We start from the raw sequence: 25,432 nt of genomic DNA, 5'->3' as shown, positions 1-25,432 counted from the left end.
CGGCTTTTCTCTGGGACAGCAAGGACAAGGGGAGAAAGGGAAGAGCAGGGAACAGGACAGAGCCTGGCTGGGAGGGACAGCGGCCCCGAGGATGCGCCTGTTGAGTGGTGGGTCCCGAGGGCCCGGCCCCGACCACATTCCTGCCCCCAGCACCCCTCGGGACAGGACCCCGTGGCCACTGCCTCCGGAGCCTTGGGGGGGACGGGGACCACCCTGTCTCTGAAGGAAGCAGTAGCCGCCGGCAGCCTGACCCTCGCCTGCACGTCAGTTCACGTCACCTCCCTGGGTTCCCGGCACGCCCTGTCACCTGTGTCACCTGCCTCCCTGTCACCACGCATGTCCCGTCTGCCTCCAGGAAGCCTGCTGTGCCGCGCCGAGCCTCTGGCAAGCTGTCAGCCCCCGCGCCCCTGTCTCCTGCCTTCCGGGCTGGGGGCCACTTTCAAAGTCCCCTCATGCAGCTGCCCTGGCCTGGGACAGAGGGGGGTGGGCGTCCCCCAGGTCCAGGCACTGATGCCGTCCGGGATGGCCAGTGCCCCCCCCCCCCTACAGGGAAGGGTCCTGACTTGCCAGGGCCTCGAGGTGGGCGGCACCCTCAGGAGACGGTAAGGGCAGCTCTCCCCCTGGGACACCCGGGGCCGCACAGCCGGCTGACAGGCGGGCGAAGGGTCTGGGGTTGGGGGCAGTCGGCCCGGCCGTGAGCGGGACTGGAGCCAGATGGGGCATCAAGGCCCGCGACCAGGGGACAGCCTCCTGGTGCCCCCGTGCCCAGCTCCCCTCCAGGCCCCACAGGCCAGGCAGTGACAGCGCTGTGTGCCAAGGAGGAGGGTGGGGGCCAGGCTGAGTCCAACCTGCTCCAGGTGGGTGAGAGCAGATCCCACGCGACGACAGGCACGGAATCCATCCGAGTGGCCCTTCTACGCACTCGGAGCCAGGCCACGGCCCACCTCACTGGCATGTGCGACCAGGCGGGCTGTTTCGATTAGAATCCTCGCGGGCCGTGACCAATCAGGCAGCAACGACCAAGAGTGGGCGCATCCCTTGATGTCTTGGTTTGGAAAAGACTTCCAGCCCTCACGTGTGGGACCGACCCACTGTCCACCAAGCCACAAGAACCCCGAGCAGATCACAACCTGCTGTGACAAAGTGTGGCCATGCGTGAGCGTGCCAACCACGTGCGTGGTACGGGTGTGAACATGTCAAGAACATGTGTGTGGTCCTATGTCGCCACCAGTGCCCGAATGCCAAGTTGGTGAGTCCAGGAGGGGAGCAGGCAGGGACATGAGCACGAGTGCGAGGGGAGCGGACGGGGCACAAGCACAGGTGCAGGGCTGTGCTGTTGCACGTGCACACACATGCGTGTCTGCGCATGGGGGGGTGCAGGTTCTGGTCCTGCACGGATGTGCCCCGCGTACCCTGTACCGTGTCAGGCAGACGGTGATTTGACGGGGTGTGGGCAGAGGCCAGTTGTAAGCAGATGGGGGAGGGGCGGAGTCGTCGAGGGTCTGGGCAGTGAGTACGCCAACACCACCCAGGGGTCCTCCCCCGCACCACTGTGACGGTGCCGGAGCAGCGTGTGGGGAGGATGGGTCCAGCTGGTCCTTCCCGGCCGCACCACGCACTCACTCTCAGAAGCTGCCAGCCCAGCCCCCACAGCCCAGCCCCTCTGCCCCTCACCCCTGCCGGCCCACCCGCTCACTGCCCCTCTCCCCTGGCAGCCCCAGCCCACCTGCTCTGCTCCTTAGCCCTGCTGGCCCCTGACCACCTTCCACCCCTCACCTCTGCCAGCCCTGACTCACCCTTGCTGGTCCCAGTCCATCCACTGCTCCTCACCCCCTGCCAGCCCCAGCTCAGCCCCTCTGCCCCCTCACCTGTGCCACCACAGGTCCCAGATGAGTTCTGGATGGGGCAGCAGCGGGTCACGGGCAGGTGGGTGGAGGCAGCACCCCCCCCCCCACACACAGGGTCCAGCTCTTCCTGCGGACAGCACATGGCTGACGAGACACCCCAGGGCCCTGAGCACAAGGCCAGGAGTTAGCCTGGAACCCCCAGGCAGCTGGAGGCGGCAGATGGGGGGAGCGTGCGCCTGGGTCCCCGCAGGGCCTCATGTGGCCGTGCCCCGGGCTGGACGGGCCCCAGGCCATCAGGGCCGAGAGGTTCTGTCCCTGGGGGAGGGGCGAGGGCGGCGTGAGACAAGGAGAGGCCAGAGCCAGAGCGAACGTCGCTTTATTGACACACGTCTGTGGTTACAGTACAATGAACATGGCGGCACGTGCAAGTGCTCCAGAGACACACACATGGCGAGCGGGCGGGCCCAACACAAGGGCCAGCCGGGGGCCCCGTGCGCGAGGGGAGGTCGAGGCCGCTCGCTACACAGCTTCTCTCCGGGGCGGCCCGTGGCACAACTAGGGCGGGCGGCTCCCAGCACTCGGGGGAGACTACCTCTACCTGAGCTCATGCAAAGGTCCTGCAAAGTAGAGGGACAGAGAGGGACGTTAGTGCCGCCCCCCCACCCCGCCACGGCACCTCGGCGTCCCCTGCGAATCGAAAGCCGGTTACTCCCGCCCCCACCTGCGGGAGGAAGCGAGTCCGCCACCTGCGGGAGCAAAGGGGTGAGGGGCGCAGAGGGCGAGGGCCGCTCCGAGGCTGCACCTGGAAACCAAAGGGGCGGGGCCCGGGGCGAGCGGCTCCCGACAGCCGAGGACCCTGCGCTGTGGAGGCAAAGCCGGGGAGGGAGAAGCAGGTGGCGCGTGAGGCAGCGCCGCCGTCGTCCACGCCGCGGTCCGGACCTGAAAGTGCCGAGAAGCCCCGAGCCCCCCGCCCGGGCCTCGGGCACCTGGAAGCGAGTGCAGCAAGCGAGCCAAGCCCCGCGAGAGCCCACCCTGGCTGCCCGGAGGCCGGCTCTGCCAGCAGCGCCACGGGCGCCTACCTGGGATCCAATATGGATCGGGAGTTGGGGCCAGGCCCGCAGGCCTGGCGGCCCGTGCCCGGAGCACGGGGACAGGTGCACAGCACCTCACGCAGAATCCTTAGGATTCAGAGCCCGGAGGACACACGCGGTCGGTTCCGGGAGACCGTCTCCGCCTGCCCTCCGGACAGGACACGGCGGGGCCCCAGGCCCGCCCGGCAGCCACTGGCTGCCACATGGCCCGCAGACACAGGCTAGGGGGGTGGGGGCGCAGCACGCTTACCTTCCTGAGCAAACCACTGACCCACACAAACAACACCGGGAGCGAGGGGTCCCCGGCCCGCTCTGTCCTCCTACCAGAGCCCAGCAGGGCTGCCCAGACCACGGTGCCCACAGGCCTCTCCCTCTCCGTCCGCCGGCCCTGAGGAGTCAGTGTTAGAAGAAAGTGGGTTATTGACACGGGCGCCCCCCGCCCCCCAGCAACAGACTCCGGTCAGCAGAAGAAGCAGCAGCTGCGAGTCCCGTGCAGGCCGACGCCGTCTCTCCTGGAACGCTGCGGAACCAGGACATTTACAGATCGTGGGCAGCCCCCCCCCCTCCCCCAGGCCCGGGACCTCCTGGGGGCGCCCCTGCTCATCACAGGGGCTGCGCCTTTCCCTTCCGGGTCATCAGTCCGAGTTTCACAGGCGGGCAGACCAGGGTCCCAGGACGCCCCGAGGCAGCTAGGGAGCTTACATTACAGCACAAAATCAAAACAAAATCGGAAAGAAAACAGAACCTGGCGCCACACACGCACGCTCGTGGTTACCTCGCGGCTAGAGCGGGTCACTGGCTCGGGCTGCTGGTTCGTGAGCAAAAAATACACGGGGCAGGGCGAACGTATGACTTACTAGCATCTTTATAAAAATCGATGTACACGCACACACACACGCCAACAATTAGGAACTGGATCCCTTCCACTTCGGCAAGACAACACAAGAGAACTAACATACCTAGGGTGCTGCTGACTGGGAAGCGTGTTCAAGAACGTTTTAATTTTAAAAGGTCCATATTTACACGGATGGTGTCTCTGCATCTCGCTCCAATGCATGATAGAGAAAGAACAAAGATAATGGTTGCAGCGGATCTTCCGGAGGCTGGGCTCGGTGCCCTGACTCCCGCGGGCGCAGCGGCCGCGCCCCACCCCAGCCTGTCGCACTGGCCAGCGCCCCTCCGAGCACCGCGCCCGGGGCACTCGCTACCCGGGAAGAAGCTGCTCGCACGCCCGCAGGCCCAGGTGGACCCCAGAGGGGGCCAGCGCCGCTACGCCGGCTCCCCGAGCGAGCTCTCCCGCTCCTACCTTCTCCTCCCGGGACGGGACCACCCGTCAGGAGCCCTGGACTGCAACGGATGCCGGGGGCAGCCACACTGAGGCGCCAGCGTTCGGGCCGCCCCCTCGCCCCCACGGTCCACAGGCTGGCTGGGCCTTCTGGACGACAGGGCTGAGCACCTGGGCTGAGGGAGGAGGGGAGTCCGGCAGACTCCCCCCGGTCCTGTCTGGAAGGGCACACGGCGTCCGGCTCCCACGTTCACCCCTGACCACCCACGTCCCCTCGCTGCTGGCCCCAGCTGGATGCCCGGGTCGGGTCTCCATCGGGTCTCCAGAGTGTCTAGAGTATCGGGGAGGCCCTGGGCCGCTGCTGGAACCCCGGAAGCGCCTGTCCCCACTGCTCTGCCTGGGCCTGCTCCCCCCCGGACCCCAAGCTAACCCGCCGAGGGACCCCAGCCCTGCTCCAAAAGGAAGTCGGAGAAGGACGCCGCCCGCGGGAGGCGCATGCTGCAAGGGGGACCCCCCGCTCCCGCCCGCCCCGGGGCCTCGGGCAGTCAGGGCAGGTGAGGGCGTGAGAAAGTCTCACTGCCTGCGCGGAAGGTGAGTGCAACCATTATCAAGTGTTCTTTCTGCGAGCGGCCGTGCGCTGCCGCTGTCCCTGCTCTGGGCACTGCTCAGTGGCGCGGGGAGGGACCCGAGGACACTGTCCACATGCGGGAGGACGTGGGACAGGAAACAGAAGCCCGAGTTCTCTGCGGCGCCCACACACTCAGAAGCTAGCCGACCCCACGCCAGGCCGCGCGTCCCGCAAGTTCCGTCTCCTGAGTCCAGGCCAGGCCAGGCCGGCTGCGGCGGGCAACGGGCCCGCGGGCCTCGAGAGGCGCGGGGCTGCGCTCGGGGGCCTCCGTCTGCGTCGCAGGGCAGCGCCGGGTCGGCCTCTGGGAAGCGGTCACTCCACGATCAGGGCCACGTTGATGTGGGACAGATCGATCATGTGCCTGCGGGGCGGGCGGGACAGGGTGAGGGGGTGAGGGCCTGCGGGGCCGCGGGGCGGCGCGGCGGCTCCCGCGGGCGCCCGGTACCTGTGGAACTTCTGCTGGAAGGCGAGCGCGTGGGCCGGCTCCTTGAACGTGGCGATGGCCTTCCGCTGCTGCGGCAGCATCTGCAGGCTCTGCGGGGAGAGGCGCTCAGTCCCGCCCCTGCCGTTCCGCCGCTGCCCCACGAGGCTCCCGCCCGCCGGGCTGCCCTGCCCCACCCGTGTCCGCCCGGCGCCCAAGACCCAGAGACGGCCCCGGGGCGTGCGGAGGCCTCGCGCCCAAGCACGCACCCACCTGGATGGGCCCCACGGACACCAGCAGGCTCCGGAGCTGCACGTCCGTGGTGGACAGGGACAGCCCCTCCACGGAGACCACGCACGACTGCGGCTTGCACTCGACCACCCGCAGGTTCTGCTTGTTGGGCATGAGGCGGCCCCGGCCCAGGCTGCCGGCCACGCCGCGGCCTCGTCCGTGCAGGACCACCTGCAACCACAGACACTCAGTGCCCGGCGCCAGAGGGCGGGCAGGGAGGGTGCCCAGGGCAGCAGGTCAGAGCCGCCTCCTGCATGGCCAGGCCCAGCCCCGCGCGCACGGGGATGGTGCAGGGAGGAGCAGAGGGAGGAGGGAGAAGGGGGCAGGGGGAGGAATGGGGGGGGGGGGTGGCCACAGGCTCTGCTCCCACAGCAGCCGTGCAGGGGTGCCAGGTGGGCAGTACCTTCTTGGCCGGGTGGATGCCCTGGATACTCCTGATGCCTGGGGGCCCGGCAGGGTGCATGTGCGCGCCCACGGGCGGGTGGGGCGGCGGCTGGAGCACCCCCTTGGTCAGCGTCACCTTGCGGGCCGGTGGGGGGAGCCGCTGGGGCGCGGCCTCGGTGTGGAAGAAGCCGTCGCTCTCGCCGCCCTGCTGGGAGACAGGAGAGGCCTCAGGCTGGGTGGGCTCAGAGCCCCTGGCCCCGAGGAAGGGGCGCCACTCCCCCCGCAGCCTCAGGAAGTGGGGTGGACGGGGCACGCGCGCTCCCTCATGCCCCCCTCAGGTGCCCTGACCCCCACCCCAGTGGGTGGTCCCCACAGGAAAGGACACGCTGGAGCTCAGGGGTGTGGACAGACCAAGGCTCCGGAGACCAGCAGCCCCAGACGGGCCCACGAGGGCCCAGTTCCACACGGCCCGCCGGGCCTGCTGTGAGCGGCCGCTGACCGCCAGGGCCCCAACACCCACCAGACATTCTGGCCCGAGAGAAAGGAACAGAAGGCGGGTGGGCGGGACGGCGCGGCGCGTGGGGGGCGAGTCCAGGACAGCGGCAGGGACAGGGCGCAGTTCGGCAGGAGAGGGGACGTCACAGAGGGCCCCAGGGAAGCCCGGGTGGATCTGGCCACCACAGGGACCAGGCACGGACCCGGGAGGAGCACTGCCATCGGGAGGCCCGGAACGGAGCACTAAGGAGCGAGCCAGTCCCTCCGCTCCACGTGGCCACCCTCCCCGCACAGCGCCCCTTCACTCCTTTCCTCACCACCAGGGCGGAGGGTGACGCCTCATCTCCCTCGGCCCACACACAGGCGATCTCCGAGGGAGACCCGCGGGCCGGAGGCGCAGGGCCCACAGACACCCGCGGGCACGACAGATGCTGGGACCTATTCCTATTTGTGCAGATGACACGGATCTGCATTTACACGGACAGCAGTGCCTTCAGGAACTATTTTCTCAGCCTGATCACTACAAAAGGAGGCCCACAGGCACCGACAGGCAGGACAAACTCATTTCTATGTGTTTGTTGCATGTATTTATGTGAACGGCTCTGCCTGGATCCAGCCAAGGGAATATCATCAGCTTAATCATTACAAAAAGGAGGCGTCCAGGCACCAACAGGCAGGACAAATTCATTTATAACAAATGGTTTAAATATATAGATAAAAATGCCCATTGATACTGCCGAGGCGTCCTGCATTCTGACAGATCAAATCTTATTTCCATTCTGAAAGCCCGCGAAGGAGTGGTATCACTGACGTGCATTCACTAGTGAGCGAATTGATTAATCCCTCCCTATAGAAATCTCAACTCTTGATTAGACCTATCAGACGCTAAGCGGCATTATTCTGGAGTGACAACACTTGACAAATTCCCAAACCATTTTTCGCAGCCTTTGTGGCCCTGCTAGCTTGTATTAACCCTGATGAAAAATTAATTTTCCTTATCTCCGTCTAAACCCCAAAATCCAAATCCGCCAAACTGGCAACTCTCTCTGCAAAGGTATTATGAAGCCCTCGGAAAGATTAATTGCGTGTCTTCAGGTGACATCAAATTAATTTCTGGGCTCGTGACAGACATCTGATGCTCGGAGCCGCGGACAGATAACATTGTCAGGCGCCCAGAGGACAGCGTGGGGTCCGGGGGCAGGCTCGGGCCCCCTCCCCGTAACTGCACACACAGGAGCCTCGGAACCTGGGCTGCAGAGCCGGGCACCAGGCCGGCTCCTGCTGGGGCCCTGCCCCTCCTCCAGCCTGGACAGACGCCCACCAGCACTGGGCACAGCGCACCGGCCCCGGCCGAGCTGAGGCCCACAGCAGACAGAACCAGCCAGCTCGGGCGGGTCAGACACCTCTCAAACACGCCGGCAGCCTGAGGAGCGGCTTCCTCCTCCCCGGAAGGAAAGAAGCCCCGCGGAGCTGCCGCCTGCTCGGCTCATCCTGGCCACCACCTGGGCGGGAGGGGACACGGGGTCGCTTCAGCGGGCACCCAGACGGTGCGGCAGGGGAGGGCCGAGGCGCCCCACGTCCACCAGAGAACACACAGCATCTGCCCTGGGCTGGAGGCTCCGAGAGTCTGAAGTGGGCGCCTCTTTGGGTTCTGGAACTAGATCCTTCCACGGAGCCGAGGGCCTGGAGGGCCAGACGGTGAGCTCAGAGGGCTCTGGCCTTGCACCCGGCCGACTGGGCTCAATCCCCGGCATCCCAGAGCCAGACGATGCCTCAAAAACTAAGCCAGGGGCCAGAGCGACGGGACAGGGGGAAAGCGCTGGTCTGCCTGGCACACGGCTGCCCCGCGTTCAATCCCCAGACCCCACATGGTTCCCCAAGCATCACCAGGAGTGATCCCTGAGTACGGCCAGGTGTGATCCAAAACGGAAAGCACTCCCCCCACCACACACACACACACACACACACACACACACACACACACACACACACAGAACCGCTTTCTGAGAAACGAGCAAGCAAGGCTTTCTCCATACTTCACCTCGAAAAGGAAGTATCACCACATAGGGCACCTCACTGAATAGTATGCAGGAAGGCAAATGGGATTCCAGAAATGTCTGCCCACACCCAATAGCCTGAAGCGGCTTCTTCGTTATTTTACCCAACAAACCTGGACAATAAAACTGTGGGGTGGGAGGGGGGGAACCAACCTCATTCACAGGTTTGAGAAGTCCGAATGCAAAAGATCCCTCTCGACTGCACCCGCCCCAGAGACGGTGGAGCCAGAACTGTTTTGGGGGGCTGGGGGCTGGAGGGGAACGGCAGCCAGCAGGTGCCCGGGAGCCTGTGGGGTGGGGGCGCGCACCTCCTGGCCGGCCCTGTGCCATGGGGGGCTGTCCAGAGGCACGGCAAGTGCGCCCGCCGCCCGCCCCCAGGAGACTCCGGCTCGTCCACCTCTCAGCACAACAGCCCCGCACTCAGCACGAAAAGCCGGGCGGGCCTCCCACGCCAGGGCCCACGTGCGAAGGGAACAGCTGCCGGGGACAGCCTTGGGAGCCCTCCTGCCTGCACGCCCACTGATGATTACACGCCAGAATGCAGAGTCAGATCCCGGTCGGGGGGACCCAGAAGACCAGGGGACGGGGCAGCTCAGGCCGCAGCCAGAGGGCAGGCGAGAAGGGAGATGCGGGTGGAGGGCGCCGTGGGGCCCCAAAGCAAAACAGGACACGAACAAAAACCTCCAGCCCCGCGCAACTTCTGGCTCTGTCTTCCCGACAGGACTGCCTTGGCGCTCCGCCTGCAAGGGACAGAGGGACAGAGGGGCGAAGGAGCCCAATGGCAGCGGCCTCTCGGAATGGACAGAAACTCCCCACAACTTCACGGGATGACGGGAAGCGTCAGCTCCTTCCAAGGCCCATTTCCACGCCAGCCCTGCTGGGACGCCCAGGGCACCTGCTCTGCTCCGGACGCCACGCCAGGACTGAGCGCCACCGCCCTCTCTCCCCAGGACAGCCCGCGCCACCCGCAGCTCGCTGACCGTCTAGAGACCCGGGGTGGGGGGATGGGCCCCCCAGGCTCTGCTGGACCAGTGTTTGTAGCCACCCACCATGCCCAGCGGGCGTGGAGCACCAGCAGGTCACCCTGTCCCAGTGGGGCGAGGGCATCAGCAGCCTGACGCTGCCTTCAGCCTTCCTAGTACCCCAAATGCACCCCTGTGCCTCTGGCCAGACCCCAACAGCTCAGGATCAAGTTTCCCAAGAAATTAAATGGCCAAAAGTGAGGTATGTGCGAGTCACGCCCACACACCACCTCCGGCTCAGCTACACAAGCTCATTCACCAGCCTTGCTTCAGAGACCCACAAACAAATCTCGAAAGAGATCAAGAACCGTAGTTAATCTCAGACCCATGCAAGGCTGAACAGGCGGGGGAAATCAGAGGGGGGTCGAGTGAGCCTGGGGCCCGCCCAACGGAGTGCCCAGCGCCATCCACTCCCACAATCCAAAACCGCCACCATGCCCCTGGCCAGACTCCACCACCTTGTGACAGACCTCATCGGGACAAGAACCTGCTGAGAATTTGGGTATGCGGGCTTTGTGACTGAAACCTCGAGCCTTTCTCCGGGTCATGATGGGCTACCTCCCCCCACTTCCCTACCCTACCGGAAGCGCTGGCAGTCACCCCCACAAACCAACTCCAGCGCCACCACATAAGCTCTCCCAACTACTGGCCTCTCCTCTTCAGCGACCCGTAAGTCAATCTCAAAAGAGATCAAAACCCACAGTTCATCTTGGACCCGCACAAAGCTGAACAGACTGGGGTAAACTGAAGGATGGCGGATCAGCCTGGTGACCGCCCAAGCAGAGCCCCTGGCAGCCACTTGCTTCCACAACCCAAAATTGCTGCCCTGCCCCCGGCTAGACTCTCTAGTCTTGGGACAAACCTCACCGAGATTATCAATCTGCTGAATATTTGGGTATGCAGGTTTTGCGACTGAAATCTCCAGACTTTCTTGGGGTCGGGATGGGCTACCGCCCCCCACCTCCCTGTACTTCCAGAAGCCCAGGCAGCCACGTCCACACCCCAAAGCTGCCACCCAGTTTCACCAAAAAGATAAAACGGCTACTACCATCCCGATAAAAATACTGAACGCCCTACAAATACAGTGACCTCTTGGTATTGCAAACCATAATGCAGAGAAGGAGAAAAGGAAGATGGTGCCTGCCGGGGGGTGGGGGGGAGAGGAAGGGAGGGACCATTTGCCCCGTGCCACGCCACCCTGCCACCGCAGCCCGCGGTCCTGGAACACACACCAGGGCCAGCGTGAGCCGCCAGAACAGACGCCGGCACCCCATGAAGTGGGCAGAGGTGCTGAGCACCTCAGACTTGGCCAGGTGCCCAGCGGGCCCAAGTGGCTCCTGCGCCCGGCACCGGCAGCTTCTCTGTGGCTCCCGAGGTTGCCCCAGTGCCCGTCTTCCTCGGGCAGCTGCCTGGAGACTGGCTTCTCTGCCTCCCCAGGGGTCCGCCCACCCTGCCGCCCCACCCTGCAGCTCTGAGGGCTCCTGCTCTTGCAGTGCAGGTGCCAGGCGGAAGCGGAGGCGGAGACCGGCCCTGGGGTAGTGCTGTGCTCTCAGCAGGCACCGGCCCACCCTCAGCCGTCACCTGCCCTCGTGGGAGAAGGCGTGCCGGACCAGAGGGGCGCTTGGCGCTCGTGCAGGTTTTCTACAACGTCCCCCCCAGCGCTAGCAGGGCCGAGTTCGGGCAAGCGCCCGGCTTTCTGGTAAGGCGAGGGAGAGCGGGGACAGCAGCCAACACGCTCGGCTCCCACTACACCACCCGTGCCGGCCGCCAGGGCCCCCGGTAGGCGGACCCCGGGCACCGGCACACGGGGACACGAGCCCGGGGCGACTTACCCCTCCGGACAGCTTGATGACCCTGACTTTGGAGCCGACGTGCGGCCCGTCCCCACCGCCACTGTTGGCCCGGTGCATGACAGTCCTCTTGGTGCCGAGCTTGCTGTCTGGGGGCCGGCCCGCCAAGCGCGGGGCCTGCGTGGGGGGCGGGCCCTCCCCCTCGGCGGGCTTGGCCGGAGGGACCCTGTGCTGGGCCGGACTCAGTGGGGGGGCCCGGGCGGGCCGCACGTGCTTGAGCGGCTTCGCCGGCTGTCCCTGCAGCGGTGAGGGAGCCCCGGGCGGCCCGGAGGGCGCGGGTCTGGGCGCGGCGCCGGGGCCCTCGGGGGCCTTCGCCAGGAGTCTGTTCTTCACGTTTGGCCTGACCGGGGCGCCGGGGAAGGGCAGGAGGGGGTTGCCGTTGGGCGGGGACGGCGCTGCGGCCGCCGCTGGCTCCTCCTGCTCCGTGGGTGCGGGGGCGGGGCCCGGCGGCGGCGGCGGCTGCTGCTGCTGCTGCTGCTGCTGCTGCTGCTGCTGCTGCGCCAGGCGCTCGAGCAGCTCCTTCTTGCGGGCGCCCGCCTGCTGCTGCCGCCGCAGCTCCTTCTGCTTCAGGATCTCCTCACGCAGGCGCTTCTGCTCCTCGATCTTCAGGCGGTACAGCCGCGTCTCCTCATCCTCCTCTGGAAACTGGGGCAAGAAGAGCACAGGTCAGCCGAGCGCAAGGCCGGCAGACCCTCCCCTGCCCAGCGGCTCCGTCCCCGCGCGGGAGGCCTGGCCGGAGCAGCACAAGCGAGGCCTGTCAGTCGCCGCTCACTCCCCGCCGCAGCCGGTTCCAAGGGCACAGGGAAGGCCGCGCCCACAGGGCTTCCTCTGATGGACCGACAAAAGGTGCGGCGATGACCTGAAAGCGCCTGATTAGAACTATTGATTTTTCGTACAGAATTTTCAGCCTGATCTCAAACTCATTTATCACGGAATAATTGGCTCTAACGAACGCCCGAGCCAATCCCTGTGACCTTGAACTCAGCCCTCCCCTTGGACCGCAGAGGCCCCAGGGCAACACTGGAATAGTAATGGTGCGGAAGACAGGGCTGAGGCAGGCCCTCCGAGCATCCGGAAAACCTTGGTGCAAGCCCAGCGCCTCCAAGAGCACCGCCTGGAGCACCACCCAAAGTGCTCCATCACGAGCGGGTAGCGCCTCACCCAGGGCTGGTCCTAGGGGCGGCTCAGAGCCACAGTACAGCAGGGAGGGCATCCGCCCGGCACAGAGCTGACCGGTCTGGTCGCTGGAACCACATATGGTGTCCAACCCCATCAGGCGTGATCCCGGAGTACAAAACCAGAAGCTTGGAGCACCGCCGGGTGGCGCCAAAACAAAACCGAACATACAAAAAGTGGCCAATGGGCAAGCATCAGGCACCATGTGGACAGACAGCATGAGCCGCCCCCCGCCCCCCAGTGGTCCTGGTGGCACAGCAGGGTTGGCGCCCGGTCACTGTGCCTGGGTCAGGTGTGGGCAGTTAGGCCCCTGGCGTCCCAGGTCCGCGACTGCAGCAGCCCTCTGGCCGCTCTGTCACCGAGCGGTGACGCCTCGAGCAACGGAAGCAACGAGTCCCAGCGGGTCAGAATAGTGACGTGGACACGGCTGGAGGCCAGGGGACAGTGACAAACGGCGCTGTTCCCGGCTCCCAGGGCAGTGACAGCCTGAAGGTGTGACACCACTCATCAAAGAGCTGAAGCAGGTGCCCAGGGCTGAGTCCTCTGCCGCGCTCTCCACCAGCGGGCCTGACAACACAGTCCACGCTGACCCGAGCAGAGCAAACCTGGTCTGAATCCTAGGGCCCCACGACCCCCTGTCCAGCACACACACCACCAGAGGCAACGCCCCTCACTCCTGCCTTCTGTGGACAGGGGCCAACGGTGGCCTCAGCCCTCACACGCGGGGCCTCCGGGCTTTCACAGAACATGCCTCCCTCGGGCAAGGTGGGGTAGGTGTTTTGGCCACCATCACGGACAGAACATGCCCCCCGCTGACGGACAGACAGACCCAGAGCCAGCTGGTGTCTGTGATTTGGAGAGCAGGACAGGCTACTCTGGCATGAGGGTCTCTCTGGGCCCGAGCGCAGTCCTCGCAGGCACAAGGGCCTGGGCTGGGTTGCCCGCACGGTACCCCCACATCTGCGAACCCCCTCACTGGCCCCTCGGCACGGATGGCGCGCTCCTTCCCCAGGGACAGAGCCTCTGACCATGCCAGGGTGCTCCCCAGGAGGAGCACGGGGGACAGAGTGAGAGCTCGGTAGTTCAGCCCCATGCCCGCATCACACAACGGCAACTGGCAGGACAGTCTGCGGCTGGAGCAGCAACACAGCAGGAGCCGTTTGCCTTGCACGTGGCAGACCTGGTTCTGGTCCCCTGAGCACCAGCAAGAGTCACAAGTGGCGCCTGGGCATCGCCGTGCGGCCCAGAACAAAACCCAAACCCAACCCTAAAATTCGTCGATTCGTCGATTGCCTCGAGCAGGCCCCAGTAACGTCTCCTTCATCCTAGCCCTGAGATTATATTCACGGCTCTTTAGGAGAATGAGACCCATCATTGTTACTGGTATTTGGCATATTGGGTACGCCACGGGGAGTTTGCCAGACTCTGCCCTGTGGGCAGGCTACATTCGATAGCCTGCAAGTTTGTCCTAAAATAACGTAAAAAAAAACCAAAAAAACCCGAGCACTGTTCTGTTCCTAGAATTCTGTGAGCAACCTCGAGCTAGAGCAAAAGGAACAAGCCCCAGTCCACCTCAATCTCTGAACAGCGGCCACGGGGCCACACCTAACAGCTCCGGGTGAGGTGGGGCGGCTAAGGTGAGAGTGGGCTGTGGGCACCCTGCAGCGCCGGTGCAGGTCGAGCGGACAGTGTCGTAAAGATGAGCCACCGAAGTGGATCCACGTAGCCCGAAGGGAGCTAAGCAGACACCACAGGCCGCCCTGGCTGACCTCGATTCTGGAGGAATGAGGACAGCGCCAAAGGCCTGGAGTAAGAACCGTCTCGTGGCTAAGCTGAGAGAGGAGCAGGGTCGGCTGGCCCTGTGGAGACTGTCTGGGCTCTCAGTGACTGACCCTGTGGAGAGACTGACTGGGCTCTAACTCAGTGACCTGTGGTGAGACTGTCTGGGCTCTCACTGACTTATCCCATGGGCAGTCAACTCACTGGGCTCTCGCTGACCCGGTAGGGAAACTGTCTGGGCTCTCAATGACCTGTGAGGAAACTATCCGGTCTCTCACTGACTGACTCTCTCGGGAGACTGACTGGGCTCTCAAAAGAGCTATGAGGAGAGTATCGAGGCTCTCAGTGACTGACTCTCTCAGTAGCCTGTCTGGGCTCTCAATTACCCTGTGAGGAGACTGGGCTCTCACTGGCTGACTCTGATGGGAGACTATCTGGAATTTCACTCGCTGACCTTGTGGGCAGAATCTCTGGGCTCAGACTCACTAACCCCGTGGGGAAACTGGGCTCTGACTGACTGACCCTGTGGGGAGACTGGGCTCCAACTCATCCTGTAGGGAGTTTGTCTGGGCTCTCACCGACTCTGCGGAGAGGCTGTCTGGGCTCACTCACTGGGGAGAAACTGTCTGGGATCTCACTGACTCTATGGAGAGACTGTCTGGGCTCTCACTGAACTTGTGAGGAGACTGGGTTCTCACTGACTGACCCTGTGAGGAGACTGGGCTCTCACTGATTAACCCTGTGGGAAGACACTATGGGGTCTCACTGACCCTGCGGGGAGACTGTCTAGTCTTACTGACCATGTGAGGAGACTGAGCTCTCACTAACATTGTGCAGAAGACTGCCTGGGCTCGCGCTGACTGACTCTGGAGAGACCGTCTGGGCTCTCACTGACTGACTCTGTGGGGAAACTGCCTGGGTTCTCACTGACTGACTCTGGGGAGACTGCCTGGGCTCTCACTGACTCTGTGGGGAGACTGTGGGCTCTCACTGACTGACTGTGGGGAGACTGTGGTCTTCAATAACTGACTCCGTGGGGAGACAGTCTGGGTTCTCACTCACTGACTCTGTGGGGAGACTGTCCGGGCTCTCTTAGATCCTGTGGGGAGACTGGGTTCTCACTGACCCTTGTGGGGTGGACTCTGGGCACTCAGACCCTACTCAGGGTTTTTTGGGGCTCTCATTTGCCCTTGCGGAGGAACTGTCTGGGCTCTCGCGGGCACCCCCAGAGCACCGTGGGAAGCGGCTGCTCAGAGCACTGCAGAGCCACAGCCGCAGGAAATGCCGTGGCTGCCCCGAGTCGCCTCGTACCTCCAGTTCTGCCTTTGCTTCTCCCTTCGACTGCGCCCCAGGGCTCGCCGGCTGGCTCCTCGCGTCGGCCTTCCCCTGGGTGCTTCTGGTCCCCACCGCTGGCCTCGTGGGCGGGGACGTGCCAGCAGCAGCCTTCCCTGGGGCGGCGGAGGCGGCCGAGCAGCGGCTGGCGGTCATCTCCAGGACGTGCGACGGGGCGATGGGCAGCTCGCGGAGGTTGCTGTTGCGGGGCGCGGTGGGCGGCATCTGCTGCAGGGGCCGTTTGCTCAGGTTCTGGGCCGTGGAGTTCTGCCACGAGCGGGAAGAACAAGCTGGTCACGACCAGAACCGCGTCGCGACCAAGAGGCTCTTCAGGGGCAGGGGACCGACTCCAGGAAGCCGGCGCTCAGACCAGGGCTGCATTTTAGGCGCGACTGTCCTTGGGAAAACCCCCCAGACCCCAGCTCTGCTCACGGGCCTCTCCCTGCCCTCTGGACCCCAGGCGCCTGTCCATCAGACCTGACGCGGCAGTGTCGTCGGCGCAGGAGGCCCTGCTGCGCCCTGACCCCCAGTCTGGCCCGAGGACAGTCTTGTCCACAACTTGCAGGAGTGAAGACAGGTGTGTGTGTGTGTGTGTGTGTGTGTGTGTGTGTGTGTGTGTGTGTGTGTGACTCCAGCAGACAGGGTGTGTGTGTGTCACTCCAGTAAACTGTGTGTGTGTGAGAGAGAGAGAGAGACTCCAGCAGATGAAACGCACGAGTGACTCCAGTTAACAGGGATGTGTGTGTGACTACAGCAGATGTGTGTGTGTGTGCAGGTGTGCGCCTCCAGAAGGTGGTGTGCGAGGGTATGTGTCCCTCCGGTTGACAGCGTGTGGGGGGGAGTGGAGATGACTCCGTCAGTACTGGAGGCCACAAAGCCCTAGGGCACACCGGGTGACCCAGATGCGCCTCGGTCACACAGGCACCTTCCCAGGTTTAGGGATCCCTGGCCCTTGATGCCACCTCCAGAGAGCAGCAGGAAACATCGGGGGACGGGACACACGGGAGAGTGGCAGCACAGCAGCCAAGCATCTGGCTCGCCCACGCCCAAGCCAGGCTGGACCCCAGGCACCCCACAAGTTCTGAGCGCAGCCAGGAGTGTGCCCTGAACACGGCTAGGTGTGTGCCCACGGTGATGACAAGAGACAGCAACAAAAGCCACCTGCACCCCCGGGGCTTAACTCTGCAGAGCTCAGGGCAGTCCCGGGGCAGGGCGTCCCCCGTAAAGCCACAGACACGGCCTCGCGGTGGTGGAGTCCAGCCTCTGACCGTCTCAGAGGAACAGGCTCTGGGGCACAGCGAGGCCACGCGGGGCGTGGACCCAGGACGCATGGCACAGCCGCACACAGAGGCGACCCCCAAGTTCCTCTGGGGGCAAATGAGGGCAGGGGAACAGGAGCCTCTGGCCTGCGCGGACTGGCCGTCCTGGAGCAGCCCGCACTCTCTGCAGCGTCTGCTGCAGGAAAGGCCGACCGCCGCTTCACGGCAAGAAGGTCCACTGTCCCGAAGCTCGTTTCCCGTCCAGTTTCTGGCCACGCCCAGAGGTGCTCGGGGCTCGCTCCGGAGCCTGGCCCCGCGCCAGGCAAGCGCCTCCCCGGGGCCCGGCCGCGCCCGGCTGGCACTCACGTGTCTCAGCCCCTGTCGCGGGGGGCACTGCGTGCGGCTGGCGGCCTGCGGCGGCGGCGTCTGCAGGTGCGGCCGGAAGGGGGGCTGCGCCATGGGCAGCAGAGGCGGGGGCGGCACCGAGAGCTGGTGCTGGTGCTGGAGCGGCTGCGGCGCGTGGGGCGGCGGGTGCGGCGGCGGCTGGAGCTGCGGCGGCGGCGGCTGCGGCGGGTGCTGCGGCGGCGGCGGGTGCTGCGGCGGCGGCTGGAGCTGCGGCTGCGGCTGCGGCTGGTGGGGGGGAGGCAGAGGGGGATGCAGGGGCCCCTTCGTGCCGGAGAGAGAGACCAGAGCCCGAGTCAGGTGGCGCCCCCACAAAGCTCAAGAGCCCGAGAGACCCGCGGAGGCAGGCGGGAAGCTGCCCGGGACTGCGACCCGGCCGGCCCCAAGCAGCTGCCAGGACGCCCTCCCGCCCTCTCTCCCGCGGCGGGACAGCGAGGGGCGCTGGGCGGGCGGGGCCTCGGAGAGCAGAGCGGAGGGGGCTGCCAAGCACCGCCAGGAGGGATTCCTGAGCTCTGCAGAGGGAGACGGGGCCAATCCGGACCGCCGCCAGGTAGGGCCCAAAACGAGACAAGACGACCCCCCCACGGAAGTCACAGGCTGCCCATGAAGCAGCGGCTCCAGGGCAGGCCAAGTGCAAGAGCCACAAGCGCGCACGGAGGGCGCTCGGGACCCTCGGCGTCTGGCTCTTAGCGCGCCTCTCCAGCGGAGCATTTCTGCAGGACCCTGCCTTTCTTTTCCCTTCTCCGATCGCTGAAACAGTGCCAACACCCAGAAATGTCCTGGCTCTCTGCGCTGTGCTCTGAGCGTGTCTCGGGTCCTACGTGTCACACGTCACTGCCTGACACCAGCACCGGGAGGTCTCACCTCCCCCGGTGGGAACGGGCAGCGCGAGCCCTTTCCGCCCAAGGCCCTCGCACTAGTCGGGGAGAAGTGAGGGCGAGGGCAGCCCCGGAGGCATGCGGGCAGCGAACAACGCCAGTGGCCGGCAAAGCCAGCTCCCTCCATGCCAGGCTCTTCCCGCCATCTACTGCAGGAGACAAGGCGACGGACGGCTGTCCCCTCATCCGCTGCTAAGGGATGGTACGATGAGGGTCACGCGACTGGTCGCACAGTGGGGGTAACCAGGTGGTCAGAGAGACCAACGTGACCAAGGACACGATGGGTAAACAGAGTGACCAGTGACCAGGGACATGAGGGGGCAACAGTCAGAGTGACCAACGTAACCAGGGGCGTGACGAGGGAAACAGAGTGACTGATGGGACCCAGGGCACAAGGGGGGGGAACGCACGGATGTGCGTCCCGACGTGATCAGCGGCAGAGGGGAGGGACTCCAAGCAGTGCTCGGGGCCTCCAGGCCTCTCCGGCTGCCTTCCTCGGGGGTGCCGGGACGGGATCGGGTCCGTGAGCCTCCGTGTCGGGGGCCCCGAGCATCTCTCCGCAGTCGCCTCCCACTGCCGCCCAGGGGCCCGCGACACAGACGCCCGCGCGTACCTGCAGGCTGGGCTGCGCGTGCGTGGGCAGGAAGGGCTGTCCAGGGCCGGGCAGGAAGGGCTGTCTGGGCGGGATGAAGGGCCTCGTGGCGGCGGAGCTGGGCTGGCTGTAATGGAGGAGCCCCACGGGGCCGGGCGGCTGCAGCGCAGGCCTCACGGGCCGCTCCCGGGGGAACACGGGCTGCTGGCCCTGCTGGCTGAAGGCGGGGCCGGGCTGCGTGAAGGGCAGGGGAGTGGGCGAGGGCACCGGGTGGCTGCTGCCCAGGAGGGCGGGGGGCGGAGGCGGCGGGCTGCGCTGCTCCAGGAAGAGGTGGCTCGGGAACCGGGGCTCGCCTGAAACCGAAGGGCGCACAGGCAGGGCGTCAGGAGCCGCGCCGGGCCTCCGGGCCCGGACACCAGGCCCCCCGCCCTGCGTTTACCTCCCAGGAAGAACGGGTCCCGGTCCTGGGGGGGCGGGGGCGCTCTCCACTGGTCCTGCAGAGGCAGTCTTGGGGGCTGGGGGAAGCTGGAGGGTCCAGGGCCGGGGCTGTGCTGCGGGAACTCTGGGGGTCCCTGGAGAGAAACAGGTGCAGAGCCGGAAGTCAGGGCGCGCCCCCGGCGGCCCCCGTCCCCACCCCCACCTCAAGCCGCTTCCCTCCCGAACCGCGCTCCAGCAGGGCTAGCGGACGCGCTGCCCCCCGACCTTGCCCAGGTTTGCACCGGGCACCTCACGCTCCTCACAGGCCCTCAGAGGGGACAGACAGACAGGACTGACCTGCAGACTGACACAGGGACACGCAGACCCCCGGGCACGGAAGACGTCCCTGGGCAGAGCCAGAGGTGCCAGCCTTATCCCCGGGAGGACGCCCCAAGCCCACAACGGCAACAATGGTCCCAGGGACCCGCAGACCCAGGGCCGTGTCGGAGCCCAGGCGGACGCCAGCCCCGCTGGGCAGAAAGTGGGTGATGGGCTGGGGAACACCCCGAGCCCAGAGTCGGCCCACCGTGGCCTGCCCCGCACACACGGGGCCAGGCAGACACCCGCGCTGGGGCTGGGGCCTGGACCCCAGCCGTGAGCCACGGGCACTAACAGGATGTGAATCACAGGCCCGGCTGCCGGTCCTGCCAGGGTTCCAACGAGCACTGAGCCAAGAGCACCCACACTGCGGCCGCAGAGAGCGCAAACGGCCGAGTTCCTCACAAAAACCAGAATTCCTTTAAGAGTTGCCGACACCTCACTTAACAGTGCTCGGTACCGATGTGATTCTGCCTCCCGAGAGAAAAGGCTACTCTGGTCCTTTCAAATAAGTGCTCTATTTTGCTTTTCTTTATGTTCACTGAACAGTCTGAGGCAAGAAATTATCATTCTCCCTCCTAATTCTCATACAAATTGTCCTTTCACTCTCCGCATCCCTTGTTAATGATGTGATGTTATCTGCATTAATCCTATTCAGGAAGAACTGATAACTCCAGTCACGAAAAACGGGACGAGAACTTTGCATAAATTGCTTAGCACAAAGTTAATCATATAATGCCGAGAATAAAGGGGCGCTAAGAGCCATTCTGGGAGTTATCAGCTCCCCTGGGAGGTCAGGCGGCAGGTTTCCATGAGGCTAATTGAATACGCGCACAATGTCGGGCGCCACCAGTCTCCCGCGCACCCAGTGCCCTGCCCACGTGCTCGCCTAATCCCACTTCCAGCGCGAGAGCCAGTCCACACCACCAACACCTGGGTTAATCCTCCTGATCCGGGTTAAGTGCCAGGGAAGAGCCACACGTGACCCCGCAGCGGGGCTCTGCCTCCCGCACCCCTCCACACGCTGCTGCAGAAGGGGCTTTCAGCAGAGGGTCATGCACCTGCCGTGGCCCCACGCTGAGTCACTTCACAACCGGGAGAAGAGATGCGACAGGCCCGACCACACTGAGCGCTGCTGTGTGTCTGTGTGCGCACGCATGTGCAGCTTGCATGCAGAAGGGTTGGGATCTGCTCTGGACACTGCAGCCCCGAGAGGCCCTTGGTGGTCCCCGAATAGCTGACTTGACTGCAAAACGCCCTCCACCCCCGCCCCCCGAGGGAACACGGTGGCTGGGGCCCACTCGAGCGATCAGGAACCTTCTTTCACTCAACGCGACCTCTGTCTCCCCAGGCCTGAGGGACGGCACAGCCACACAGATGCCTGCCAGCACTGTCCCTCGCGGTGGCGGTGCCCACCAGGGACACAGCATCCCCCTCCCTCCCAAAAAGGAGATCGGCGTGCCGGCCCCGACTCAGGGCCTGTGGACAAGTGTCCCCACGCACCCGAACAACACGACTGGAGCACGCCTGTGCACGCGCTGACCAAAGCCCCTGCCCAGCAGGCACCACGGTCAGAGACAGCACAGCATGGTGGCCAAGAAAGGGGGCAGCGCGCGTGCAAGGGGGGGACAACGGACGCCACGGGCCCCTCAGCGTGAACGGAAGGATGTCTGCGCAGGGGAAGGCGCTGCTCTCCGGGGGCCCCACGAGGGGGGGGGTCTGCCTCACCCTGTCGACCCGGCTTCAACCCGCAGCCCCTCCTCAGTGTCTCCAGCGCACCCCCAGGAGCGACTCTGAGCAGAGCCAGGAATAAGCCCTGAGCAGCGCCAGGTGTGCCCCCAGGAAACGGCACAACAAAAGCCTCTGAAGAGATCCCTGACGCCCCAAGAGGCCACTGATTTTCTGAGTCATGGCAGTGGCTTCTCCCTACACAGGCTCCCCCAATCTAAATGAGGTGAATCACGCCGAATAAAGCCTCTTCGAACTCCAAACCGTTGGGGAAACAGCAGGAAGCACTCACTGTGAGCGCCAAAGCAGTGGGCAGGCCATGGCAAGGCACCCAGCCAACACTGGCATCACGCGCCCACCCACCACCCAGGGCATGACAGTGGCACCGGAGACAGAAGACAAGGCTGCGCCACTGGACGCTCCTCAGAGGACAGGGAGGAGTGGACGCAGCGGCGCAGGCCCACCGGCCCCCGAAGGACAGAGGCGCGGACACGGCAACGCAGCCCAGCACACGGCAATCCACGCCTTCCCCGGGGCAGCCGTGAGGAAAGCCCTCGGCCCTGTCCGCAGCAGGACAGCGGGGCCCGTGAGCTTCCTGCACTGATGTGATCAGACTTGATGGTATGCTAATGCATGGTAATCGCGATTAATCAGAAATCCACGCGCAAGCGGAGGAGGCTGGGCGACACGTCCCCCGCATCTCCTCGCAAGCCTGACACTGTGACAGCTGGAAGGTCCCATCCCCAAGCGCCCGCTAGGACACGCCCAGCATCCCGCCCCTCCGTGAGTGCAGCTGATCCCGAGGCGCGGTGTGGCGGCAGGGAAGGACCCGGGACTAGCCGCGGCAGCTCGCCCAGCAGCAACGGTCTACGCCGAGGCCGTGGGAGCCCAGTCAGAGGGGTCAGTCCCCAGCACCCAGGACGGACTCCCAAGTCCACCTGAAAGAGTGGTGGCTGCTGGTCGCGTGTGTTCTGCCTCGAACAAGGTCGCCGAGCGATGGCCGAGTCTGGGCGAGCCCCCAAGGCCGAGGCCTTCTGCCTGCGGAGCGACCCGGCCTTCGGGCAGCAACTGTGCCGACTGGCGGAACCTCAGAAGCCACGATCCAAACGATATCACGGGCCAACGGGCGAATGCTGCCTTTTAGGGAAACTTCGGAAACAGTAAGGACGTGACCAGGAAAGTGACCAGGCCCTGAAGAGGCGCCGCGAGCCCGAAAGAGCAACTGCCATGGGGAGCAGCCTCCTGCCCAGACGCTCGGACCGGCTCCGCGCCTCGAGCTGGCGGCGGGGGTGGGGGGGCACAGGGCGGCACCCCCGGAGTCGAGGGGCACCTGCCGCTCCCCCGACGGCTGCTCCCGACTCACCTCTTCTCCATCTGGCAGGTGGCGAAAAGGAGCAGAGGGCGGCGATGGGGCGCGAGGGTCCCAGGAAGGGCCCGACCCAGCCGACACCCGCGGGCGCTCCCTGAGCGGGAATCCCAGCGAGACGGCACAACGGCCCGGAGAGCTCAGCGAGAGCCGCGAACAGAAAGCTGAAGCCCAGGCAGGCGCCTGGCTGGCCAAGGGCCCGAGGGGGAGCCCGTCCTGGGGACAGGCCCAGCCCACAACACCAGCGCTGCGGACCCCACCTGAACACGCGCGCGGAAAGAAACGCAGAGTCTAGAGCACCCGAGTTCAACTTCGGCCTTCGTTTGGTCTTGCTCTTGGGGCACACCCGGCAGTGCTCAGCTGTCACCCTGGGTAGAGCTCGGGCGACCGTATGGGATGCCGGGATCGAACCCGGGTCAGCTACAAGGCAAGTGCCCTCCCCGCTGTACTATCTGCCCTCACCTGCAGTCTTAAATTTTTTAAAAAAACTCAAATAATCATAGAAAAAACCATGTTCCCTCTTAAGAGTTCTCTGTGGAATTCGTTCGTTCTGGGGGTCTCCCAAGAGGCTTTCACAGCTCGTGGCCAGCCAGGCCAGCGGTCAGTGCATGGGCACCAGGGTGGACACGGCTGTGCGAGGGAGGGAACGGGCCAGCCATGGCGTAGCACCATAACCCCTGTACTCCCCAATCCTCTGCGTGAGCTTAAATTCGAAACTGGGCACCAGGGGCCACAGCCAACAGCATAGTAGCTGGGCGTTAGCTTGCATGTGATCATACTGGGTTCAATCCCTGAGACCCCTCACCCCCCTCACCCCTCCCGTCCTGGAGCCCCCTCACCATCCCTCACCCCTCTCACCTATCCCTGAGCCCCCCCCCGATCCCCCTGGCCTGGTCACCCATCCTGAGACCCCTCGCCCCCCTCGCCATCCCTGGGCCCCCGAGCACCACCGGGTGTCACCTTGCAACCCCAAACAAAGCAAGAACCAAAGTCCCCACCTGCCCATTTCCTGAGAAGGAAGAAGAGGGCCACGGCCTCCACCAGGGCTGCGGCCACCCCATACCAGGTGCGACACTCACGCTGCCGACCAGCCCAAAGCGACACTGCTCTTAAGGAAACGGGAATGTTCCTTCACTACGCTCCCGTGACATCCTCGGTACCATGAGGCTTCCTCAGACTCAGCATCAGCACAACTGAAAACCACACGCAGGGCCAGAGCGACCGGGGTGGGGAGGCAGGCCTCGTGAGGCCGCCTGGCTCCATCCCGGCCCGCTATGCCCCCAAGTCCTGCCAGGAGTCAGCCCTGAGCAGAGGCGGCAGGGTGTGGCCCACCAAGAGGAAAGAGTCACAAGCAGCGGCAACTCCACGCAACTGCTCCAGCTCCGAGATGCATCACAGCGGACCACAGACTCAGAAGCCGTCACTGAACACACTGCCTGACCACGGGAGCCTCCCGCCTGAGCCGCTACGCAGGACGGCTGCGGACTCCAGCAAGCGTGTCTTCCTGGGGGAGGGGGGACGAACCCCCACTGGGCCTTGGGGGGCTCAGAGAGAAGAGCCTGGAACTGGGAACTGCACTCCGGCTGATTTTTTCAACACACATTTTTAGAACTTGTAAATCGTTTAAAGAAAAGTACGATCGCAATAGGAGAAATGACAACAGTGAGAAAACCCCACAATTCAGAAAGTAGCTACAAGCTAAAGCACATCCGCTCAAGAATAAGCTCATCATGCACCGTCCTCCCGTTGTTCGTCGATTTGCTCGAGCGGGCACCAGGAACGTCTCGGAGCAAATTGTGAGGCTTGCTGTTACGTGTCTGGCACATCGAACAAGTTCACCATGAAATCTTGGATAATCTTTTCACTATATGACCCTCTCCACACGCATGAAGGTACCGGCAGAGGAACAAAGGCATGCAGGTCCCGGGGCTGAGATCTCCAAGCCTGCTCGGACCAGGGCTGAGCATCCTCCACCCAGACCCCCCACCTTTCCAGTAGGCAGGGGTCACACCCACCAACCGGGCCCCTGGAGCCGTGTAATCCCATCAACAGCCAGGATCCAGAGACTATAAAACCCAGCCCCCAGAAGCATGCAGCCGCATTCATGGCATCTTATCTCATTCTTTGGACAAATCCGGCGGGCTACCGAATGTAATCTGCCCACAGGGCAGAGTCTGGCAAACTCCCCGTGGTGTAGCCAATATGCCAAATGCCAGTAACAATGATGGGTCTCATTCTCCTAAGCCTGAAAGAGCCTTGAATATGGCACTTTTTTAAAAATCTCAGGGCTTGGACGAAGGAGACATTACTGGGGCCTGCTCGAGGCAATCGACGAACAACAGGATGGTCGTGATCGTGATATAACCCTCATGACATCTGACTAAATCATCCCTTTAAGTCCTTTTCCTAGTGGTATACAGATGGGATCTACTGAACCCTCAGTTAAAGGGCCCAACGCAGACGGCCCTGGAGCCAAGCCTGATGCGAGCAGCACAGCTGTTTCAGCCGCTCATACGGAGACTTTAGACAGGGACAGACTGAATGGAGAGTCCCTAGCTAATACCTGGCACCAAACACAAATTTAATAAAGAATAATTTTATGGTCTGGTTCATCTTTCAGGTTTTTTAAAAAGGGCATGTCCTCACTGATCAAGACCACAAATTGTAACTTGAACCAAAAATTCAAATAACATTTAAAGGAAACCAGCTTTTAAACGACCCTAGTACAATACGTCAAAGAAGGATTACTAAAAG

The 25,432-nt window shown here is 64.3% G+C and overlaps 2 protein-coding genes across 5 annotated transcripts in view; both read right to left on the bottom strand.

The window, feature by feature from the left end:
* Nucleotides 1-512: 512 nt before the first annotated feature.
* Nucleotides 513-25,432, bottom strand: part of DPP6 (dipeptidyl peptidase like 6) — a 507,074-nt gene continuing 482,154 nt past the window's right edge. For all 4 annotated transcript variants that reach the window (XM_056134830.1, XM_056134833.1, XM_056134829.1 and 1 more), the window contains exon 27: nucleotides 513-523. The gene's annotated coding sequence lies outside the window, so the exon portion shown is untranslated. The remainder of the gene's footprint in view (nucleotides 524-25,432) is intronic.
* Nucleotides 4,783-25,432, bottom strand: part of RBM33 (RNA binding motif protein 33) — a 53,850-nt gene continuing 33,200 nt past the window's right edge. The window contains exons 10-18 of the mRNA XM_056134828.1: nucleotides 19,229-19,361; nucleotides 18,811-19,142; nucleotides 17,284-17,583; nucleotides 15,638-15,925; nucleotides 11,354-12,016; nucleotides 5,967-6,152; nucleotides 5,546-5,734; nucleotides 5,297-5,385; nucleotides 4,783-5,212 (exon numbers count right to left, since the gene is read on the bottom strand). Coding sequence (XP_055990803.1) covers nucleotides 5,164-5,212; nucleotides 5,297-5,385; nucleotides 5,546-5,734; nucleotides 5,967-6,152; nucleotides 11,354-12,016; nucleotides 15,638-15,925; nucleotides 17,284-17,583; nucleotides 18,811-19,142; nucleotides 19,229-19,361 — 2,229 coding nt within the window. The 3' untranslated portion in view covers nucleotides 4,783-5,163. The remainder of the gene's footprint in view (nucleotides 5,213-5,296; nucleotides 5,386-5,545; nucleotides 5,735-5,966; nucleotides 6,153-11,353; nucleotides 12,017-15,637; nucleotides 15,926-17,283; nucleotides 17,584-18,810; nucleotides 19,143-19,228; nucleotides 19,362-25,432) is intronic.

This window comes from Sorex fumeus, unplaced genomic scaffold (genome assembly GCF_029834395.1).
Source record: "Sorex fumeus unplaced genomic scaffold, SorFum_2.1 ptg000107l, whole genome shotgun sequence".
NCBI lineage: Eukaryota > Metazoa > Chordata > Mammalia > Eulipotyphla > Soricidae > Sorex > Sorex fumeus.
This window is presented reverse-complemented; position numbering and strand designations above follow the sequence as displayed.